At 44.4% G+C, this 24,198-nt stretch overlaps 2 protein-coding genes across 3 annotated transcripts in view; one reads left to right on the forward strand and one right to left on the reverse strand.

Annotated features, from left to right (window-relative positions):
* Positions 1 to 4,402: 4,402 nt before the first annotated feature.
* ATP6V1E1 (ATPase H+ transporting V1 subunit E1) lies at positions 4,403 to 16,195 on the reverse strand. Its single transcript, XM_051785007.1, has 9 exons — positions 16,000 to 16,195; positions 12,470 to 12,535; positions 10,881 to 10,990; positions 10,338 to 10,404; positions 8,433 to 8,522; positions 7,066 to 7,134; positions 6,577 to 6,671; positions 5,656 to 5,743; positions 4,403 to 5,032 (listed from the first exon to the last, which is right to left on the reverse strand). Exons 1-9 carry the CDS (start codon positions 16,030 to 16,032, stop codon positions 4,970 to 4,972), a joined length of 681 nt encoding a protein of 226 aa, XP_051640967.1. The 5' UTR covers positions 16,033 to 16,195; the 3' UTR covers positions 4,403 to 4,969.
* Positions 16,196 to 17,739: 1,544 nt separating this feature from the next.
* BCL2L13 (BCL2 like 13) overlaps positions 17,740 to 24,198 on the forward strand; it is a 39,594-nt gene continuing 33,135 nt past the window's right edge. The window contains exons 1-2 of one of the 2 annotated variants that reach the window (XM_051784974.1): positions 17,740 to 17,991; positions 23,304 to 23,498. In XM_051784974.1, coding sequence (XP_051640934.1) covers positions 23,372 to 23,498 — 127 coding nt within the window. In that variant the 5' untranslated portion in view covers positions 17,740 to 17,991; positions 23,304 to 23,371. Of the gene's footprint in view, positions 17,992 to 23,303; positions 23,499 to 24,198 lie in introns of those variants that run through there. The other variant, XM_051784975.1, reaches the window with a different exon arrangement.

Below are 24,198 nucleotides of genomic sequence, written 5' to 3' on the forward strand. Positions count from 1 at the left end.
TCACCAGCTGGGGCAAGCCAAGACAGCTGTTCCCTTCTCCTGTCCACTTCCAGCTGGATGTCAAGATGCTGCCTCTGTATTTGGTACCCGTTTGCCCACCCATTTGGCAGCCACAGAGAGTTGAACAGCCCCAAGGTTTGCAGTTGGTGCTGGGTTGGGGATGGGCAATCACTTGGCGTTCAGGCAGTGGATATGTGGGCCAGGGGCTGTCTGGAAAAAGGAGCTGACTTCTACAAACTCTCTTGGACACAGGAAGGGAAAGGGCCTTCAGAAATACTGGGAGGGACCGCCCTTGATAGTTTCCCTTTGCAGTCTCTCCCAACAGATCAGCCTTGAACTACCTAAAATAACATGGTAGCCTTGATTTCCACAGCCTTTGATTTCCATCATGTAACAAGGGCTGGGAAATGGCATATTTTGGCACATTGTCAGTATGATTCTTAACCTGAGAATGCTCCCATACAGATGTTTGTCTTGCTTTCTCTAAAGCAAAGCCAAAGAAGTGGTATGGGATGCTCTGAACGAGATGCCTAGGAAGACAGATTTGGGGTTTCCCAGCCAGCTCTACTTTGGCTGAGAGCAGCAGGAACTTCCCAGCCCTGGAAGGGCCTTCTTGTCATGGCCTGTTCCCTGAAAACATGTTTGAGAGGCAGGATGAGGGCCTCCACCTGCCTCTCTGAGCTGCCTGTATCAAACAGCAAACCCAGCCAAATCACACTGCAGTCTGTCTGGGCTCTTGCTCAGGGCTACACACCTTTTGCCAAGTTGCTTTACTGCAGTCTCAAGCCTTTGCTCCCCAGAATAGCAGCTCAGAGTTCACTTTCCCAAAGAAACTTTTTTGCTTTGAGATTTCCCCTGGGGTCGTTCACTTTTATTTCCAAATTTTTCTGTTCCTCCTTCACTGCTATTTCTTTGGAAGTAAATAAATGGGTAATTTTCTCTTAACCTCCCCAACTATTTCACACTCCTGTGGGCCTCTGGAGGTGGCCCCAGCCCTGCTGTACTGTGTATGCTATTGGTCTGTGTAAGGTATGAGCCAACACTCTTCTGTTCTCCAAGAGATGCATATTCTGCTTGCTCACATCAGCAGGGCATGCAACAAGCAAGGTACCCTCCCCCTGCCAGCCTGCCTCTGGCTGCAGGATGGGATCTGTGGCCTCCCTGGACACTGAGCACCCCAGGGCCTGTAGCTGGCCTTTCCTGGCAGGCTTCACCCAAAAGTTGGATTTTCACTGCTAGTTTTTACAAAGCTCGCGGAAAACATTGTTGTGCTTTTCTCCAAGACTGGAGGAAGAGAGCTGGGCACCTGAACAGCCTCCCTGCAGCACCTGGCCCTGTCACCAGCACTGTTCTGGGGAGTAGCACTCACCCCCTTGACAGCCAGCTCAGAGCTTCCCTCCAGGAGTTCTCTCTCTATCCACTGTCACTGGCTTAATAAAGGCATTGAGGCCTCAGTTCTCGGTACTTTCTGGTTGTTTTCATCCAGTCTTTCTCTCACCTTGACACTTGGGTGCACCTCCAGGAATCATTCATCCAGCACGTGTCTCTCTGATTAATGTTAATTCCTCTCAGTGCGAAAACTTCGTGCTAAAAGCGGGGTTGTGACTCAGATGTGCAGTAACATTTTAATTCCTCTGCTGATCACTTAGTGTCAAGTCTGCTCTTAAATTTTCCACTGCCAACTCTGCAGAGCAAGCACAGCATTATCCACTTCCCTAACTCCTTTTCCAGCTCTAGCTCTTGCACTCACTGTTAATCTTGCCTCTCCCATCACAATTTAATTCTTTTACCTGAACCCTGATTCAATGCTTCCTTTGTTCCCTATATTTGTATAGTTTCTTAATGTGCTGATCTGGCTTAGGGCTTGTTTACTATATCCAACTGGAATATTATGCATGCTTATACAAAGATGAATAAAGATCAATATCCTCAGTGATTTGCCCCTGGTCACCAGGTACATCAGTGAGAAAAATATCGTGTATCCTACCTCATTTGCTTCATTCAGCAGTACAGTTCAACTCGTGAAACAGTGCTGCAACACAGCTCCAGCAGGAATTCCGAAATCCACCTAAAATGCTGCTTTTGTCTCACATTTTGCACGTAAAAATCTGTGTACAAACACTGAAGAGAAGTCTGGATGAAGACATAGCGGGGTTGCCAACTGCACTAGGTACACCTGGATGGGATATTCCATTTTTCTCTGCATCTCTAAGGCAACAAAACTCAGTAACAGCCCCTGTTACTTGGAATCAAGGAGAAGGATGTTCCAGGTGATGCAGACATTTTTTTGCAATCAAATTATCTCATGTGGTTGTCCCAAGATTAAAATTAATCCGTGCCTCCTTGTAACACTCTTGCAGGGAACTTGCAGTGAGCAACCACAGTCAGACACTTAACTAGTTACTGTTTTGCTTTTCAAAAACACACAAGAAATGGATTTATGAAGGTCTTGCCACCTTCATAAAAGAAACAGACCAAAGAATCTCCTTTTGTCACAGCCAAGCATCTTTATGTTACTGATATCAGAAACATCTTCATAACTTCTCAAAGAATAGGTTTTTTTAGTGAATAAAACCTACTGGAAGATAATGTTGTAATATGTCCCACCACTGTGGAATGATGTACAACAAAGCAATCTGTTTTCTTCTATGTCCCAACCTTTAGCTTATTCTGCCCCTGACTTTACCCACATACAGTAACACCACGGCCTGTATCAGTTTTCCAAATGAAACAACAGCACTAGGACAAGATAAAAGCTACACTTTCAAATTATGATGGCCAAATCTAGGCTGTTCACTTCCTTAGAGATAATCTCACCATCTCTTTGAAGTCTCTTCATGGAGCACTGGAGAAAATATTCATAGTGTACATCACCTACCAAAGACTACTAACCTCCTCATCTCACCCCTCAATTTTTATTTCCATACACTGCACTCCATCTCAACGTTTAATTTCTGTTCTTAAGTCCCGGTTGCAGAGCAAATAAGGACCCAAGTAAGTTCAGCTGCTTTTTCAAAGCACTGGCAGATAGCCTATTGATGAGCAGCCTCCAGACAGGAACCAAATCTGCTTCAAAAAGTACTCTTTGAACCAAGAAACAACACAGTTAAACATGAATATGTGAAGATTTTCCTTTCCTGCAGGTGTGTCACAAAACCAGAGCCCAAAGCTTAGTCAGGAAGCTGGATCACTGTTGCAAAGATTAAAGCTGTAACCCTTATCCAAAATCTAGAAAGGGTGGGAGTTTAATCCAGATACGCTTATTGCCCAGTCACAGAAACATGTATTAAAAAGCAAAGCACTAAAGGAATAAATGTCACAAACCATCTATGTGAGAAAACAAGAACTGGCACCTAAACGCAACAGTAAGGAGCAGTAAAACAAAAAAAAAAAACCAACCTTGTTAAAGAATCTCATTTTCTAAGAGTAAATTTAAAGCATTTCTTCTAGACATGAATTAAATAAGTTTGGATTCAGGAGTTTCTTAGCAGTCAATCTCCATTTGAGAGAAATGAGGCAGTAAAAGGCTCATCTAGCATTTAGAGCCCACTTTACATGAGGGCACACAACTCAGCTTGAGAAGAAAGGGCCTCAGGTTAAAAACACCACATAAAGCAGTGTTGCTGCAGCTTTCAAGTATTCTTCATGGCACAATGTAAAACTCCTACTATTCCTGATTCACTGCAACACTTAAGAGAAGATGATTTCAAAACACACTCAAGCAGTAATTCATCAGCTTCTTATTGCCACAAAAGAAGTTGCAGAATTGAGCACTAGGCAGAGAGTCAAGTATTCTGGCAGAGGCTTGTAATATGGAAAGTCACCCCAAGAATTTTTCTGTCCTACACCATAAAATGTGGAGACAATACTGGTCACCACAGCAGAAGCAAAGGAGAAGTAAATAGCAAAACTTAACAGATTTGGTAATTATTATAGTTATGCTACTGTTAATTAAATTAATAGTTACTGTAACAATAGAGAGAACACTTGCAACAGAGTCAGTTGCTGTCCCTCAGGTCCTGAAACTTAATTACTACAGGGTTATGGTTTGGATCTCCTGCACAGAAGCGACAAAGCTGCGACTGGAAATGGATTGCATTTGTTTTATCTGAGCAGCACAGTCGTGTTACTGTAGTTCCCTCTTGTGAAAGAAGACTGAGGGAGCAAAACTACTGACCCATTTTTCAGGGAGAATGACGTGCATCCTGGAGTCCTATTCAAAAGCCTTGCCTGCCATCCAACGCTATTCCAGCAAATAGCTTGACACCACTCCGTGCACTCGAGTTCTGGCTTCACAGAACAGTTAATACACACAGCTCAAGTAGTAAGTCCTTACTCACACAATCCCACTCTTCAAAGGTTGCTGCCAATGCCCCAGAGAGAAGCGTCAGGGAACTCCATATACACACACACGCATTTTTATTTTAATAAATAAGAGTTTTACAGGCTCAGGCTTTTTATTTTAAATCACATATACAGAACAAGAAATGCCTGACCAAGTAACATGAATTAAACTACTACCTTGGGAAGGAATACATGCCCTCTGTAACATTGAAGACCTCAATTGAAAAGGGGTTTGCCAGCAGCAAATAAAAGCAAATTTGCCAGCACAGTGATTTACTTCACAGATCAGACAACTTGAAAGAGATGTGGCCAAAGCAAACAAAGTGACCCTAAATGGACCACTTGCCCTTATAGTGTCACAACAGTGTAAGGAAAGCCAAGAGCCCAAATGCCTCCACTTCCTAGTGCCACTTCTGGATGAATATGTATGTCTTCACATCCTTTGAGCAATACATTCTAACCACAAGTAGAGAGGCTAAGCACAGCAGGTATGCAAAATTATTCCATTGAAGAACAGATATTGGATGACACAGTAATGTTATATTTCAAGATTTCAAATTAGCAGATGCTTTTGCATCCCCTTCAGTATGGCAGTGGAACAGATCCCACCTCCTCTCATAGAGGTTTAGTCCAAAAACTTCCTGTTGGCATTAGCACCAAAGAGAGCCACTCTGATTTCTGGCATCATCTGTGGAGAAAGAGCACATCAGTTCCATGCAATGGGCAATACAATTCCTGTATGTTCCTCCTGCAGGCACTGTGGGATAGCTAGGCTAGGGTTCAAAATTAACAAGTCAGTTCATTTGAGCTTTCTGAAGTCTTTATCAGATCACACATTGTCTGCTTCTCTCTAGACTGGAAGGACTGCCTGTACTGCAGCATAAGAAATAGATGCCAGAGCTAGTTCGGTGGTTTGGTTTTTTTTTTTTTTTGCACTAGGATTTAATAGGTGTCAGCCAAAGTTTCTGGTCCCAAGCTTGCTTCAGTAATTCAAGTTAGCCTCAGAATTTCAGCATCCTGACTGCAGTGTAGTCATGCCAAGTCTTTCAGTATCATAATTTATAGAGTTTTATGCTCAAGCTTAATTCAAAGCTTAATTCAAAAGGGATCATTCTGGGGAAAGCCATGTTTGTTGCAGACAAGCACAAACAGTAGGTAACTTAGCTCTTCCTATTAAAAAAAAACTTCTTGTCATCCACGTTGAAATCTGATCCCATGCATTATTGTGACACACTGGAAACAGGAGGGTTTAATTACAAGACCAAACTAGTTAACTGTACTTTGTTCACCTCGGTTGTTAGAGAAACTCACCTGCTGGGCTACAAGGTCCAGTCGACTTTCCAGGGTATTGGAAACCTTAATTTTACCATCACCGTTGTAGATTTCAACACCTCCAGCACTAAAAAGTGGCAAAAAATAAAAAAAAAAAACCTGTGAACTCCATGGGTCAGAGACAGAATGTGGCAGAGAAACTATCATAAACCAGCATTTATAAACAGGTCAGATACACAGATTTTTATTTCTAAAAAACCAAACTTTTTGATCATGTGTTAACAGGAACCAGCACAGAGTGATCCAGTGAAGCAGCAGTGCAAAGCACCTTTGGAGTTATCAGAGCCCACAGCCACGTGCAAGGGTCCTCATCAGCATGATCTAAATCTTAAGTGGAGCTATGAAACTTGTCACTTCAAAACAGCTTCAGACTCTGTGTTATTAAGACAGCTACCAGATTTCAGAAATGAGGATGAGTGATAAAAGAATTGTTTGTTGGTCCATACACAAAGATCACTATCAGAATATACAGCTTTGTGCCATGTTCTTTAGAGCCTTGCAGACAGAAGAGACATAAACCCCATAAGTGATTATCCTGCAGCACCTTATGACTCAGTTTGCATCATCTTGAGACAGAAAGCAACATCCATATCCTCTCTCCTAAAAAGACCAGTGGTTAAGTTTCTATGTGCAGTTATCCTCTGCTCCAGTACTGTGTGAATCAGGCTGGAGGGTGCACAAAACTTTTACTGACATTTTTGACTGAGACACTGCTTGCCTGGAGAAAACTGCAGAGTCTGTGCCTGATTAACACAAAGAAGTGCCAAATTCCACAAGAACAGCAGCAGACACTGTGAGGATGTTCCATACTTAATTTTCTGAGAGTGCTCTAGTACAAGCTGCATCTTGAAAAGTTGCATTATGTTAGTCCTGTGTATAAAACACTCCCGTTTTCCTTACATGTCTTCTGGCAGGAAGTTGTCTTGGTCAATGTGAACATCCACATCTCTTTTTATGGCATTTTTGTAGACAGGAATGCTCTTCTGTACCGCACTCTAGATAGAAGATAAACTTCCAGTTAGCACTGACAAATGCTTTTGCACCACTCAGGTTCGACCACTCAATTATTTGTAGTAATAAAATGAAGGGATTGAGGCCTCTTTTTTTTATTTTAATTAAGCAAATGCATTTCAGTTTGGCTTTTGAGCCAGATCCAATTATTATTCTTAATACTGTAGCAATGTATAAAGTTTCCAAGGTAATATCCAAGCAGGCAAATGATCCCCAACTTTGGAAGCACACTTAGATTCCTGCATTGTATCTACAACAGAAGTGCAACAAGCCAAGCTTGTTTTCATGTCACGCAGAAGGCATATGAGCAGCAAATATTTGCAGTCAGGTCTAGGCCTTTGTGAGCAGGACACTGTCAAACCATTCCAGGTGTCTTACCTTAACCATTGGGAGATCCGGCTTCCTGCACCGAACAACTAATCTGGGCTCAAGCAGCTGGTAGAATCCCTGCAGGGAACAACCACTTCAGGATCATACAGTCAACATTTTAACTGTCTTAGAATTATTTAACCCCAAGAAAGGAAAGAAGCTGATCACTTTGAAACCCAGAACCTGACGATATCAGCCTCTTTTATTTAGTTCTTCGCTCGCAAGTTCACCTCATGCAGACATTCTGTGAGGACAGCACCAATACCTGGGAAAGAGCCCAAATATGGATGATGGGTTTGGAACTCAAGTGCAACTATACATGGAATCATAGGATTGTGTTGGCCAGTTAATGTTCATGTATACACAAGGAGCATTGCTGTCTATGTAGACTGAGGATGCAGCCAAGCTCTTGAAGACATGCAGTAGCTTCAGATGCCTGTTCTAATAACTCCTGTCTTGCAGCTCCTGTGGTAATATCTGAGACTAGAACAGATTAAAATAAGTTTAGTTCCAGTTTGAAGAGATCTACAATGATCATCTAGTCTAACTGTGAGTACAGATCTCTCACTGGATCAAATATAATGAGCCAAGACAAACGTGGCCAATTCGCAAGAGCAGGACAGGTTTGTTTGATGTACAGCAATACCAGATATGAGTGTGGCAAGGAAACCCCACTAAATTGGAGGCACAAGCTGGTAGGAGACACTGCTGAGAAAACTCAGCCATCCAACTGTGACAAGAGAGCTCGTGGGTGGCTCCTGGGAGTTCACAGAAACAGGACCAACCCGTACCAGGAGGTGGCACCAGGGCCCGCAGGACTGACCTGGCCAATGCCTGTTGGATTTCTGGCAGTTGATTTCTGGGGCTTGAGGACGTTCTTCTAGGTAAGCAAAGCTTTGATTTCTACCTCATATGCCTCTCACAGGCACATGCCATACTACAGTAAATTTGTCAAAGCCAGGGCTTATTAAGTCTCAATCGCCCAAAAGACTTTAGAAGTGGATAACTACTAACTTCTGGGTTTGGAGAAACAGCCTTTGTCAAAGGTGCATTTGATCCAGCTAATTACTACAGGACCTTAATGTGTGCAGCCTAAAATGTGCATGTTACAGTGTATGTGTGCACATCTGCAATTATTGCTACAATGGAACTGCTGCTTGGTATATCAGGTTCTACCCCTCAAAATAAGCTGCCACCTCTTCTGTTCAGGATCCAAGTCTGAAACATATTGAGCTGATGTTTAAAACCCAAAGATCACTCAGCAACATTTGATCTAGACTCCAATACAACTGTAATTTCCAGTGGGTTATTTCTGACAAAAGAAACTTAGGGAGATAGGGCAGCAATGATCTGTGTTCTACAATTTAAATATTTACCTGTAGAACTAGTCCATCCAGCAGTGCCTGGTACCTGGCAGTATCCTTCACCACCTTGGCAAGTCTCTGCTTGGCCTCATTCAGCAAATCCTACATTCAGAAGAAATCAGATCAGCAGAGCCCATCTGTTTGGCATTTGGTTTCGTGCCTACCAACTTTCTGTACTTCTATTATAGCTATCACACCCTGCCAACACGTAAATGTACACTCCAGCTGGTGTTCATCCAAGCTAGACCTTCATCTCTGTGCATGGCACACTATCCTCTCCAAACACTTCCCTTCTTCCTGCCCTGATCTGAACTCATTAAAATCTGACAATAACTCCTTTCTCATGAAAAAGGGAGAGCTCAGTAGTAAAAGGATAGTACCTGCAGCATTAATTCAGACAGACTAAATATGTTGTAAATAAATGCTTCATGTAAACTAATAAAGTTGTCCAAACAAATTTTTCAGCTTTATGGTCAAACAAAGAAACCTAATTTACCTTTGTAGCAAATAATATTCAGGTTAGGTATTTTTTAATTGTAAGCAAATGCAAGTCAAGATTTGAAAGAGAGAGCTTATTTTTTAATTTGAAGAAGTTGGTCTTGATTATCTTTATTTGATAAATCAATACTGGATGGGATTGAATTTTTAAGAAATTTGAGTCACCTCAAACACAGCTCCTAGAACTGAACCATCATAATTATTTCAGATAAAGAAATCATGATTTGGTATAAACCCTTCCCTACTGTCCTGCCTCATGGCATTTAGAAGAAGAGTGCAGGGTAACACAATCACTGTGAGGATATAACACTATCACAATTTAATGCCATGGTCAAACCTAGTTACACTGCCCTCCCTAGAGTAACACAGCATTTCTGGAACTGCTCATCTCTCTTCACAAAAGAAGCCAAAGATCTGATAAGGGAAGAAAGAGTGAGCAGCATGTGATTTTAAATGTCTTAAAATGAGGAAGAGTGTTTAGAATTACTCAGAAGCATGAGGTTGAGTCAGCAGATAAATGAGGAAGAGATTACCCAGCAGAGACTATCACAATAGAGTTAGCTCTTCAGCTACCCACCTTCCTCCTCTCTGTGAATACAATCTAAAGTTTGAAACTCGATTTAAAGAGTCAATAAACTGGTGATTTTCTTCTGCTAACTCCCCTTTTTCATGGTAGAATCAACTTGAACATTATCCTTTATCCAATAGCTTTTATTTTTGACTTCCACAGGTCTCTCAGCTTTTCCAACAGCTCAACAGCCCCACCTAGCAGAGCAGGAACCGTCTCTAAGACAGGCGTGGGAACGCAGCACAATGAGCAGAGTGAGAACACACTGCACGTGGTGTAAGACAAACACAGTAAGCCCGACCTAAGCCCAAACGTAGCCTGCTCTGATAAACGATCACTCACCCTGTAAGTCAAGACACAGACTGGTCACCTACTAGAACAAGAAACAAAGCTTTTCATGTAATATGGGCCACTGAAGGAGACAGAAAAGCCCAGTTAATGGTGTTTTAAGCCTCCTTGCTTACACCACGGCAGCTTTAACACAGAAACGTTCCTTCAGGCAAAGAGAACCTCAAACTTCTACCAGCTGTGCAAGAGGGTGTTCCTGCTCTTTAAAGAAACAAGCTGTTGTGCAAATGACAGATACAACAGTCCCTGCAACGTTCCTGGGAACAGGAACAACTGTATTTTCCTAAAGGAGCACGTAACAGAAACAGTGAAAATAAGCTAAAGTAGATCAGCAAATCTGGACTAAATCCTTAATGCCTTTTAGGAGCAGCTTGGAAAGCCACTTTCGTATGTTGAAGCAAACGTTACTCACTCCCAAATCCTGTTTTTCTTTAGAGAATGGTTACATTTCCTGACACACGGTAGAAATAGAGCCTCTGTGTATTTACTGGAGAGATACTCACTGCAATAAGGTCATCCCTTGCCTTGAGGACCTTCAGTCTTGCTTGATTCATCAGGTTGGACATCTGACTGCAAGTTGAATGATATATGTGAATCAATCCGTCAGCCTTTGACAGAAGAACTGCAACATTTATCTGTACACCTTAAAGATAACAGTACTACAACATTTAATAATGAAGCCTGTTCACCTGTTTGAATCTGTTTCTGAACCTGCACAAATGATTAAAATGCAGAACTCTGTCCTTAAGTAAAGACTCACCCAAAATAAACCTGACATGATCATTTGTCCCAGGGTAACAGACCAGGGCAGATTTCCAGAAATTAAGTGCATAAAGAAACATGAAGGATCCTTTAATTGCTCTTCCTAAAAGTTACACTATTGTAGCTCAGCTCTGACAATTTCTCTCCAGAAAAAAACCCTAGAAACTCAGAATTAAATATATCATCAGTTTGCCTGTTTGCCAGGGAAAAAGAATTTTGTATAAAATTAGCAATAAAATGAGAGGTCAGGCTTTGAAGTCAGCCACCTAACCTAAGCAACTTACATTTTCTTTTGCTGTTCTATTTGCTTCTCCTTCTTTTCATAATACTCCATGATTTTCAGCCTCTGTGTCTGAACAAGGCGACCCTTCTCAATGTTGAATTCTTCTTCTGCCTACAGTAAAAATTAAATAACTGAAGTGGAAATTGATTCCATGGGCTGAAAGAAACAGAATCAAAATGTGACAGCCATTCTTTCAGAGCACATTCACAGACAAGATAGGATGATACAATTTATGGTTCCACATAAAATAAAACATTTCGACCAGTCCTCAAATCAGAGTGAGTACAAGATGTGTTCTGCTAAACTAGAACCTTGCTCACCAAGATAATGCTTATTTTATTAACTGACTGAGGCATGTTTCCTTGCAGCATGTATTCCTCAGGCACAAAATTACCAAATTTATGCATTATATACTGTTACACGAAACTCATTTTAGCTTCAGCTCTGATTTGCTTTTACAGAATTGGTCTCTTTTCTGGCTACAAAAGATTCTACCTAAAACAAGGTACCCAACCCTCAGTGTCCACAAACATCATTACTTTAAATAATTCTTTCACAGGGAGAGTGACAGTATAGATGTTACTTTTGTGTAAAGCCTAGCCAGGCAGCACGTGAAAACACGTGGAAAACTTCCCTAATTATACCTGAGAATCCAATCCCAACCTTTGACTTCTGTTTGCAGATCCTCAGGAATACCTGCTTTGGTGCTGATTAAATATTTGTGTAGATCTAAATGTTTAAGGGAGATTAAATATTACTAGTAATGCACATGCTGAGTCCAATACCAACAAGGTGTTTCTGAAGTGGTATAATGAACACTGTTAGGGCTGTAAGGCACCATAAATCCTTCTTTAGTAAACATCTACACTCTGTCACCTGATTAATATTAAACTTGGTCTCTTGTGGCTTAACCTAAGTGAAGAATTCTGCAAGTAATTCAACACAAGCCTTAAACATGAACTGATGGTTTAGTTCCCCAGGATCCTACTGAATCACATCTAGAATTAAGACTGCAGCTGTCTACACAGTTTTAGGTACAGTTATGAACCTGGTTACAAACAAACTTTCACCAACATAATCCAACCAGTCTAACTTTCATCTTTTAGCATTTTGGGACATGTATGAGTTCTTGTGCAATATTATAAATAGTTATAATAAAACAATACTATAATTGTTAGCACAAACCTCAGCAGAATTAATAGCTATGAAGAGAACTCCTTCAATCCTCAGTGATATCAAGTTATGGACAGGAGGTGAGGAAAGTGTTTCACTTAATCCAATCCAGTCACATTATCACTCAGATCTCCTGATTGCTTAAAAAAAGGAGTGAACTTCCACATGGATAAATTTTTATCTGAGAACCACTAAGAAAACTTAGGTCAAAATATAGCTCCAACCTGTTTTCACCTGTCAAAAGCTAAGAAATGTTAACTTTATTTGGCACACCATTTTTTGCTATGTAATAACTAAACATGGAATCAGCTGTAGCTTACAAAGGTGTTCTAGGCCTGCTCTGAGTGCAACTATCAAAACAGGATGCCAGATGCAGTTTTCCTTTTGCACTTACTGACAGTGAACTTCCATTTTTACCTTTGCATCTATTTCTTCAGCCTTTTCATTGGCTTCCTGCTCAATGAAAGCCATCATATGCTTGATCTGTGAAAAGAGAGAGGAAAGAAAATATTTTGTGTAGGAAAGCACTTTGACTAGAGGAAGCAGGTATATATATTCCTCATTTGTACAGCAGGCCCTTCCATATCCATTTACTAATTCATATAATGTTGTTTGCAAACAAAATTAAATTGAGCAGGCAGGCCAAAGAGTCAGTTTATCTTAGCATTGACTACAAGAAAATTATTTTTCCCAATAATTCTACGTAATGGTGTTTCAATGGCTATCACTAGAAGAATGTTCCTCAGATATGCAACCATACAAAAAAACCCAACCAACCAAACCCAACCACACAAAAAAACCCCAACCAACCCCAAAGTAAATTTGTATAAACGTGAGGCTGGGTGTTTTTCATTCTTCACTAATGAGACCAACTTTTTGGTCTCCGGGGTTTAGTTAAAAAAAAAATATTCAAAAATCCTCACACAGCAAAATCAGTGTGTTTGTTATGACATTTACATGAAACAGAGAAGACTAACATAGATGGCATCTGAATGAACCTGGGCCTTCCACACTCAGTGACCAGTGAAGCAAAGCAAAGGGCTACTGACCACTCTGGTCAGATCTGTACAACCTTCAAACACCTGAGAAATCTTTCCTGAAAAAAAACCCGTAATAAATTCAGTAAAGATCTACAGGGTCATTAAAAAATGCTGCTACAAAATGACTTTACAAAGCAGTTGCATGTCAGTTTGGAGGAGCTGGGGAAGGAGACAGAGGCAGCAGTGCTAGTTGATCCAGACCACATCAAGCAGATCACATGCTGCTTCAGAGCCTGGTATGCACCAATATATTCCACTTGGAGAATATTTCTGAAGCCACCTCGAAACACTATAAAGCACAGGTCCAGCATCTTAAAGACAAGGAAAGCAACTATATTGAGCTCTTCTTATCTATCACATGCCTTTCTGTGACCAGGCCTAAGGTCAGGATCCCATTGTGGGGCAAACCATACAGACTCATGACCACACAAACTGCAGCTGGGAAGGGGGTACATCCATTTCCAGGGGCAGATGGAGCAGACCACAAAAACCTACTGGCTTTTTGCTTGCACTTAGTGCTGAGACACGTTTTGCAGACAACCCACTCTGAGTAAACTCACACAAAAGATTCTACTTATAGAATCTCATGTTAAAATGTAATATTTTAAAGAGATTAGGAAGGTGCCAAGTTGAGCACTGAGCCAAGGTGCAGAACAGCACTATGCCCACAGAGAGGAGAAAACAGAAGTGAACCAACAAGTGGAAGATTTTAAACATGTGCAGTGGAAGAAGTGAACAGTAATATCCACATCCTCAAATCAAATCAGCAATTTTTCTTCTAATTCCAGTTTGCAACACTTTAAAGTGTGTGTCTACCTACAGCATCAGTTTTCTACCCTGCACTTCAGAAAGGACAAGAGAGGCACATAAAGTAAGGAAATTATTTTGCTGAATAGCCTATTGTTGAAGGAGACTAAGAACTTTTGTATAACAGCAGCAACCCTCACATTACTGAGTCACTTCCTCCAGTGTGGTTTGGTTTCTGAATTTTGGAAAACTACTTCTAACAATTCTGGGTGTTCAAGAAACATCCTCTGCATGCAGAAAAGGAACAAGATGGAAGTAAGCTAATACAGAACTCACTTCCCCTGGTATGGTAAGACTGAATAGCGTCACTTCCTTCAAATGCTGCTGTACTGAAATCCTTTTTTGCTTTTTATAGACATGAAAAGAGGTCCACAGTGAGATTTTCACATCTACAAATAGGATTAGTTTTAATAATACTAACAAAAAATGTATTTTGAAATGAGACATTAACTTTAAAGTATTATTTCCTACAGAAAGGAAGAGAGGGTTTGCCTATCAGCAGTATTGTGATTACCCTTTCCATAGGAAGTTCTAGATGTTAGACTGGCTGTAGCTAGAAATAACTAGATGGAACAATCTATTAAACACCTCTGACAGAACAGAGCAAACAAATCTATCAATGGGAAAAATCCTTAATTGGAGATGATTTTCAAAGTGAAAATTATTGAAAGCGCCATGGCGAGTAGGCAAGAGGGTCAGTTGGCAAGTTCTTGCCAGATTTATACACATTCAGGACTGCCATATCATCAGCATTCTCCTTTCCAGTCAGCAGGATCATCCAAGGCTCAGGAGTGTAGAGCATTGACAGGAAAGCTGCAGATCTGAAATGCTATGAGAATGTCATGTTTAGTACATCACCAGAGCCTGAACTAACCTTTGAAGTTCAGGTCCATCATGGCTGAGCAAAACCACCCCTAAATCCAGATTTATTTTTATTCTCTTCGTGGAAGAGGCAGGAAAAAAACCAAACAAGCTTTGTGGATAAAATGCAGTGTTACAACTCTCCTTTAGGAGGAAGGCAACCCGTTGATTTTACTTTCAATGCGATGCTTCCCTGCCAAGAGACCATGTTTACTGAATGAGAAAGTGAGACACGAAGTACTTGTGATGCAAAGGACAAAGGGAACTTGCCTGATCTGCTCATCACCTGTAGGAAACCCCACAGACCAGTGCTGACTGGATCCGTGCAGCCTTTAACACGGCACAGCATTTCCAACCCAGCTGAAAGCAGCATTTTTAGGCGGGGGCAGTGTTTACTGTCAACAGGGACAGGCTGTCCTGCCCCGGGAGGAGGTGTCTGCAGCCAGACTTACTGCAGGGCTGTAAGTTTCCATTTCAAGCCAAGCCCAGGCTGCCCCACTCTGCTTAGATGTGAAAAAGGCATTCAAGAACACCACACATCCCACCCAAAGGCTGAGGTACAGCCAAGTGGATGTAGGACAGCCACAAGCAAAAGAGAGATGGAAAGTCCTTAGAGAACCGTAGAAGGGAGGTTGGAAGAGACCTTTGAGATCACTCAGCCCAACCATGAACTCAGGACTACTCCTGCAACCCCTAAACCACTAAACCATTAAAATGTGTCACCCAGGTGACTCTTGAGCACCTTCAGGGATGGTGACTCCACCACCTCCCTGGGAAACCTATTCCAATGCCTGACCACCCTAACAACGAATTTTTTTTTCTTCTAATATCTTCTGAATCTCCCCTGTCTCAGCTTAAGGCCACTTCCTCCAGTCCTCTCACGGCAGAAGAGATCGGCCCCGGCCTCTAAACATCTACCGCAGCATCTAAAAAGCCGGCACTTGTCTAGGGCCGTGTGTTTATGTGCCTTGAAGTGCAGTTAAACCCCGCAGACAGCAAACAGCCTGCTCGTGAACCCTTTCCTTATAGCCCGGCACAAAACGTCACCAAAACGCTTCACGGAATAAACCAGTTTGTTCAGAGACTTCTCCCCTTCCTCCTTTCCCAGAGGAGCGCCCGGCTCCCCCTCGCAGAGCAGGACACACGATTTCACACCCCCAAAGCCCGAACCAGCCGCCGCCGCGGGGGCCGGGGCCGCTCCTGCCCGCGCTCCCCACGGCTGAGGCCCCGCGGGCCTACCTGCTTCTGCACGTCGGCATCGCTGAGCGCCATGGCGGCGGTGTCTGCGGCGGTGGCGGTGACAGTGGCGGTGACAGTGGCGGTGACAGTGGCGGTGACGGTGGCGGTGGTGGTGACAGTGACGGTGGCGGTGTCCGAGGACGCGCCCGGTGCCGTCGGTGCCCGGAGCGGAATCACATCCGGGTCGGGTCAGGCGGCCGCGAGCCCCGCCCACCCCCCTCCCACCGGCCAATAGTGAACCGCGCCCCGCGTGACGTCACGCAGCCGTGCATGGCGGGGCGGGGCCGGGCCGGCCGGGGCCGCTTCCGGGTGGGTTCTGGAATGGTTCGGAATGGCTTGGAATGGCTTGGAACGGCTCGGAGCGGCTCCACGGGAGGAGGCTCCGCGCCCTCCCCCGGCAGCCTGTGCCAGGGCTCTGCCGCCCGCAACGTAAAGAGGACCTTCCTCGTGTTGAGGTGGAAGCTTCCTGTGTTTAAGTTTGCGGACACTGCTCCCCCAGCCCTGTCGCTGGGCACCACGGAAAAGGGCCTGGCACCATCCTCTTGGCACCCACCCTGAGGACAGTTACGTGCATTGATGAGATCCCCTGTCAGCCTTCTCTTCTCCAGACTAAACATGCCCAATCCCTGTTGTCTTTCCTCATAAGAGAGATGCTTCAGACCCCTCATCACCCTTTCCAGCAGCTCCTTGTCTCTTGCTGAACTGAGAAGCCCAGACCTGGAAACAGGGCATTCTGTGATTTCATGAAGGAAAAGCAAAAGGATGCAGGAAATAGGTGGACAAGGGGAGGGGAAGGACGGCTTTACAGCAGCAGGGAGGCTGGAGGTCACTGGCTGTCAGGTGGAGCGGGCATAGGGGAAATCTTGTGCTGGCCCCTTGGGATGGTTGTGCTGCTGTGATTAACGAGCATTTCATTGTAGTATACACGGTGGGGATCCAAGGCATTATTTATTTATTTTTTCATTCGTTATTTATTTATTATTACCTTCTGTGATGTGGTGATTCTTCAGAAGTTGCGTTGCTGCTGCCATTCTTGTCTTTCTGGCAAAATTTAAGGCAATCTTCATAACCTGTAATAGTGTTCGTTTATTCTAGTTGGCAGGAAGCTTCTGTTTCTGTTCTGCAGGTACATTTACTGGAAAAAAAATAGAACCCTTCCTTGTGAATCAAGTGTCAAACGCGGCATTTGTCACACCCGTGCTTCTTCCCGATTTATTCCTATTTCCCTAATTTTTACCGTACTTTTCTATGTGGGGGAAAAAAAAAAAGAAAGCTTATTATAAAACTTCGGTAACTTTGATGTTTTTTTCATATGGCAATTATAGAGTGCAGGAAAATCAACTTGTACTTTGAGGGCTTGAGAATACTTTGTATTACTTCGGGCACCATCTAAATGACATTATATTATAATACATGTGAACTACGTTCAGACTCGGTTTGTTTTCCTTGCGGCTCCCCTACCCTTGCGGGGGGGCGGGTGTTTGGGGGGGGTTGACCCGCCCACGTGACCTGGGGGTCGGGCTCGCGGAACCTGAAGTGCCAGGAGGTCCTTTTGCTCCGAACCCGCGGGTAGAAGGCGGAGGGGTTGGCAGGAACCCCCCCCATCCACATTTCCCCCTCTCTCCGTGGGACTCCGAGCGCCGGCCCCTCCCCGCCGGCAGTCACGTGACAGGGGGCGGGGCCCTGCCGCGCGGCGCGAGCCGTGACGCGCGGCACGCGCCGCGACGAGCCCCGCGCGCACTCCTCCCCTCCGCACCCGCCCCCCCCGCCCCCTCCATCATGGCGGCGGCGGCGGCAAATTAGGGCAGAGCCCGCGCTCACCGGCCGAGCGCGCGCGCGCGCGTCCCCCCCCCCCCTTCCCCACCTCACCCCACACACACACCACACACACACACACACACGCACACCATACACCGCCCCCGGCGGGAGCGACCCGCGAGCGGCGGCCACTCCTCCGCCGCCTCCTCCTGTTCCTCCCCGCGGCGCCCGCAGGTGAGGAACGGTAGGGTGAGAGCGGGGAGCGAGCGGGCGGGCGGGCTTGCTGCCTATTTATTTACATTTATTTGTTTATTTATTTATTTACCTTCACTTATTTATTTATTTATTTGGGGGGTGGCAGGGAGCGGGCACCGGCGGCCTCGCGCGCGCGCGCCCCCGCTCCGCGAGGGGCTGGGGGGAGCGGAGGGGGGGCGGCGGTTGGAGCCGGGCGCGCGCACGGACCTTCCTTTCCCCCCCCCCAGCCGCGGGGGGCGCGCGTCGGCGTCGGCGGCGCCCCCTGGCGGCCGGTGCCGCTCTCGCCCCGCCTCCCCCCCCCGGGGGTCCCCGCTCCGACCGGGACACCCCCGGGACACCCCCGGACACGGCGGGAGCCCCCGCGGAGCCCACGGGTCCCCGCCGGCAGCTGCGGGGCGGAGGAGCAGAGCCGGCGGCTCCCCCGCCGCAGGGGCCGCGGGCTGCGCGTCCCGCACGGCCCCGCCGGTGACTCATCGCGGCTCCGAGCCCGCCCGGGTATAAATATCTCATTCATCGCCGTAGTAACTGAGGGGTTCACGCTGCTCTGGCGCTGCTGAAAACTTGGAGCCGAGTTTTTGTCCAAGTAGGCAGAAAGTGAATGGAAGGTTGTTAATGAAAGCTGGGTTTGCCGTGGTTTAATGTTGTGGTGAGGTAGCTTGAAGCTGGAGAGGATCGAGGACCTTTGTAGTGGGTAACTCACACAGTTTTTGTTTCTCTTCCTAGAAGAGAAGTCACACCATTTGCCTAGAATACTCTAATCATATTTCCCAGTAAGGTTGACTACAACCACTGCCCAGATAAACGACCATAGTATTTTCCAGTATTTCTATCCATTAAGTGCCACCAGAGGATCAGCAGTGGATGGCCATATCGATTCATTTCCAGTAGGGACTGACATGTTTGAACTCAGTAGTTCTCAGTTTATTAAAAACAATCTCTTAGTCATGCTCTCATATACTGTTGGAAAAGTACTCTGCAGAATTTTTATCTCCCAAGTCGATCACGATCAAGTGTATTGGATAGACCTGCCTGTTATGTGAAGTGTGTTCAGAGGCAAACTGCTGCAAGGTTGAACTAGTCCACACATGCAGGTCTCATCTGAAATCCGTACACAAGCCTCCTGGTAAGGTTGCAGAGCGCTTGGATATTTTCCATCCTGTTGATATGGGGTGTGGTTTTTCAACTCCTTGAATTTCGGTAGGTTTGGATAAAGAGCATGATGTAAACCTAAGGCTGTAGATACAGCTGAACTGACAGGAGTTGCCTGTTGCAGAGACTGATATCAGGAGGATGACCCAAACCATGAACATACCAGTGTCAAGCTGCCCTAAAAATGATTTGAGCGTCATTTTGTTGCCTCTCTAAATTGCCTGTCCATGCTTGAGTGAATGCTTCTGGCTGAGGCCATTCATGCTCTGAAATAACTCTGCAGCACAGGAGGTGTTCTGCTAGAGCTGTCTGGGGTGATTAGGTTTGTAGCTGGTAAGTGAGGCCTGGTGACCCGGACTGTAGGTGGGAAATGCATCCAGCTCCAGCCTGACTCTGTGTTCCAGTGGAAGTGAAGGGCAGCGATGCTGCTGTTTGCAACAAGAAGGCAGTCCGTGACAGCACCGCTGCTGTTTCTGAAATACACACTGACACTGAACACCCACTATTTTGTTTATAAACACGCAGCAAGATACTTGGTGAGGCTGCAGAAGGGCAAGTCTCAGACCTGCAGCAGCCGAATAGGTGCACGACAGATCCATGGCAGCTGCTGAACTGTTCCGATGGGCAGCGTTGTGCTGCGTTTTGGGGGCTGAATGATGCCCAGTGAAAGCTCGAGGCACGGTGGCATTTTGCAGATAGGGATTGAAACACAGCAGAGCCTCCTCACTGGGGGATTATATTCACTGTATTCATTGGTAGCCTTGCTTTGCCCGTTATCCAATGTATAACTCTTCTGTGGATTAGGACGTGACAGACTGCATGAAGAAATGTCAGTCTGGCTGGAACTCCTGTTCTCAGGTCGGTTGAGCAGCTCAGCCCACATGGAACAAGTGACAGCAGGGCTGGAGGAGTAACAAGCTAAGTAAGCTTCAACAGGTATAGTCTTCTGTTCCCCCAAGGCTGCAGGAACTGAGAAAGGTGAATTTTTCTGTAGGGAGCAATTGGTAATAATTTTGATCTCTGTAGCTTTTTAAGGGCAATATTCCTGCAGTGAACCTGTTAAACCAGAAGTAACCCTCTAGCTCTTGCTCTGAGACTTATGGAGTCTGTATAATACCTTATTTCCTGTGCTCTGTTGCATCTCCTGTACAAGCTTATTCTCTAAAACTGTTTCTGGACTCTCTTCCGTTTTGCTCCTTTAGTGGAAAGCTCTCCTTCCTCTGATCTGGTCTCTCAAGCTACATGCCCTTTTTCAATCGCACTCATTCCTGTAAAATGGCCTTTTCTGAGATATTTACAGTATCTGAGTCAATATTTCTGTATTTCTTTTTGTAAACAAAACCAGTAATTCACAGTTTGAAATGAGTAATTCGGTTGCTGTGCTGTGGGCTTGTCTCAAAGGAAAACCAGGGCTTCTGAAGTGCATTTCCACTCATGACATTCTTTTGTGTGAAGCTGAAGATTTCTCCCATTCAAGTTCTTAAGTCTCCCTTCTCATCTCAGTATAAAACTACCTCTCAGAATATATTGACCAAAGGGATTATTTTTTGTCATCCAAAGCTGAGTTTTGTCATTCTTTTCCCAGGGAAACCTTAGCCACTATTTAAATGCACTGTGGTCTGATTCTCTCTGTTTCTTTTTCCTCCTCTCTCCAGAGGTGCTGAGCTAAGCAAGCTGAACTTTTTGTGAAGTAGGCCTCCCTGTTGCACATGGATCAGTGTGCTGCTCTGGAATCTCTTGCTTGTTGTCATCAACTTTTTTTCTGTCATTTTCTGCGCTGATATGGAATTATATCTTGAAAAATAATCTTTGTCGTACGTCCAAATTTGTTCTTTGATCCACAGCCTAGTTTCTGGATGTCTCTGGGCCATCTGTCAGGCTGATTCTTTCAGGAGAGATCAGTTCAGGTTGTCTGGAAGGGCTCCCATGTGCTGTGTAGGCACTGTGGGAAGCACGTTGATTCCAGGGCTGTGGATCTCTGCGGAACAAACCAGAACTGAAACGCGCTGGGGAGCTTTTGCTTTTTGGTGAATGGCATCTTTCCCACCTGGTGATGTGAACATGGGATGTGGTGGTTGTGCATGGGGATCTTGTCTGAAGAGCAGATCTGTTGTTAAAGGATCCTAAAGTCCTCAGAGCAGTTATCTTTCTCCCAAATCCCCTTGTTTTATGGAAGTCTCCGTTTATGGAAGCGGCTGAAGGATAACTGTGCATTTTGCAAAAGCTCTGCTTTATCTCTGCTATGATTTCTTAGTTTTCTGAAGTAGCATACAGTGCCCATAGAGCATTCTGGGATGGAAGAGGCAACATAAATGTAGGATTATTGCTCCAAGGGAAAAGGGATGAGGGTTGACTTAAAGTTTCGACATTGTTTCCTTCATAAATAAATCATTACTTTGGTTCAAGCTGCAGGAAAGACACAACTGAAGCTTTCTGGTGAAGGCTTTCAGGCGTTTTTGAAGACGTGGTGCAAGAGGCAGGGCTGCCATAGTACAGTCTTCATGAAAGAGTCCTTTTCTGTTTTCAATACTGAATGAGTTTCAGAAACTAGAGTTTCTAAAGATTAAAGAAAGAACACTTAGCCAATTTTACACCAACTCTTTTCCTTTTGCAGCTTTTAGTTCGATGGGTAAATTTTTCTTTGCCAAGCTACCTACTCACACAGCAACCATGCTGCAGCACAGTTCTAGTTCTGTTTATCCTCAGTAACCACTGTACAATTGCTGGTAATCCGAATTCCTCTTCAGGGAGGAGGGATTAGAAGTTAGCCCAGACATCTTGAATAGCTAGACAGGTTAGTGCTTTTCTTTTGCTTACTCAGTTTACTATTATTATTTTTAATCTCGAGCCGTCATTTGCAGCTTGTGCTTTGGGTTTGAAACTTGACTTTCTCTCTTAGTCTCAAGGCGTTTCCAGAGTAATCAAGAACTCTCTTGAGATGGTCCAACTTCTGTTCCCTGTATATAGCACTTTGCTCATTCTGACTGCTTTAAACTTTAAACTTGATTTAAATGCTTCTTCTAAATGCAACTGCAGGCTCACACTATTTAAATTGTCTGGCTCCTTTCAGTGTCTCTTTAGTAGTATGAAATATTTGCGTGTCTTTCATTTGGACATTCATTCTGATGGCCAAGAATAGGCTACTACTTGTTTGGGAATGGCTCTTTGAAGTCATGGAGAACTTAACTTTCAGAGTTTATCATAAACCCCTAAATATTACTGTTTGATTCATTAAGTTGATAGCATGTTGGAAATAGTTATCCAGACTTCACCCAAAAAAAAGAGCTAAACCATGTTGATTAATCTGAAACATCCTTTCAACCTGTTGCTTGGCTCTTTTCTCCACTTCATCTTGTTTTCTGAGTTGTTTTTTTTTTCCCTTGTCCTTCATGACTGTTTTCAATTTCTCTCCACTGTAGTGTTTCCTGCTTCCTTATTTGAATGTTTGAAAAAAGCAACAAAAAAGAAGAGTAAAACAGGGAGGTTCTTTGGCCAGATGTTGCTGTTAGGTGTGGCTTTCTGGTTTATACTTATTAATGTCTGGGTGAGAAATCCAGGACACACAACCATCTGTTCTCCCAATCCCTACAATAATGTGGAATTTTCTCTGTTGAGCATATGTTTTCTGTTGCTGTTGGAACAGTGAAATGAATTCAAGGCAATTGTGGTCACTTTTTCTGCATTACAACTTTTAAGCATCGTAACAGTGAACCTGAGAAAGCAGAGAACTGGGAAAATATTCATGGGAGGCTTAGGGGAAGAGAGATTCCTCCTCTGTTCTTCAGGGGAGGAGAGATTCCTCACAACCTGTCTTTTTACCTCACACTGTAGTTAAGTAGGTCTTCAGAATCTGCCAAGACCTCTTTGTGTGGTTGAGCTGGGAGGCGTTGGGAGGAGGACGTGTGGTGGGGAACTGCTCAATTTGCTTTCAGGTGAGAGTTTGTGTGCCAGGCCAGAGCTGGGCTGGGGCGCAGTTGGGTTTGCTCTGCATGGTTCTTATTAAAATAAGAATGCATAGGATATCAGGGCAAAAACCTGGATATTGCTTCCGGATTGTTACGTAATTCCTGGTTATGTAGGAGTTCACGACCTGTTGCAGCCTTACAAACAACCAAAGAAAACCCTCTGCTCTTCCCTTACAGTCTTCCCGGGCTCCCCGGAGCGCTCCTGCCGTGCCCCACCAGGACACTGCCGCCTGCCCGCCAACCTGATGGCGTCCACTACTGCTGTGCCTGTAGGATTCCACTATGAAACCAAGTACGTAGTGCTCAGCTACCTGGGGCTCTTAGCACAGGAGAAGCCGCAGGAGCATCCTCCTCCTCCTCCTCCAGCTCCAGGTAACATTTGCATATTCATCTGTACCATTTACTTGTGCAGCTCTGCTTGCAGTTAGTTCTTGGGCTGTCGGCGGAGCGCGAGCCTGATGTTTGGTGTCACGCATCTCTTGTTTTATTCCCTGAAAACTGATTTGAATTTCAGTTGAAATAGAAGAGATGTTGATGGAAACGAAGCTGTTTGTATGTAGATGACTGTTTTAGTTTGAGCTACGTCAGGGCCCACTGGTGTTTATGAAGCAAGTAAGTGGTTTTAGTAGCTGCCTTCAGGCCAGGAGGGATGAATATATATTGTCTTCATTGAGTTTGAGCCCATGCTTGCTTTTCTGGGGACACAAGTGGAAGTAAGCAGGGGTGAGGTGGTGTTTACCAGCTGAGTGATGGCTTGAGCAATCAATCTCCTGTGCTAAATACTTCTGCCCTATTACATTGAGGCTTCTGTTGTTGTCAGTCAGTGGCAGTGCTGAGACAGGGCCTATGCTGCACCTAATTATTTATTTATTTATAAGAAGTCAAGGACTGCGTGGAGTCAGGTGGTTCTTCCAGAACAGGTTTATGCATAAAAGAGGTTAAATAAATAAATAGAAGGCAAAGTAAAAGAAGTCTGGTAGATTGTGTTTGGCATAAACCTGGGGAGTGAAGCTTTTCTCTACTTTGTGGTGGCAAGCACTTAAACAATGTTGTTTATCAGGATTGCTTGGGT

The sequence above is a fragment of the Manacus candei genome, unplaced genomic scaffold (genome assembly GCF_025592945.1).
Source record: "Manacus candei isolate 608988 ecotype Guabito, Panama unplaced genomic scaffold, ASM2559294v1 h1tg000018l, whole genome shotgun sequence".
Classification (NCBI taxonomy): domain Eukaryota; kingdom Metazoa; phylum Chordata; class Aves; order Passeriformes; family Pipridae; genus Manacus; species Manacus candei.

Coding starts and splice junctions, on each gene's coding strand:
- ATP6V1E1 (XM_051785007.1), bottom strand. CDS start 16,032: ATGGCGCTCAGCGATGCCGACGTGCAGAAGCAG. Junction 12,536..15,999: donor ATGCCGACGTGCAGAAGCAG/GTAGGCCCGCGG, acceptor CTCTTTTCACAG/ATCAAGCATATGATGGCTTT. Junction 7,135..8,432: donor TGGATGGACTAGTTCTACAG/GTAAATATTTAA, acceptor TGTTCCCTGCAG/GGATTCTACCAGCTGCTTGA.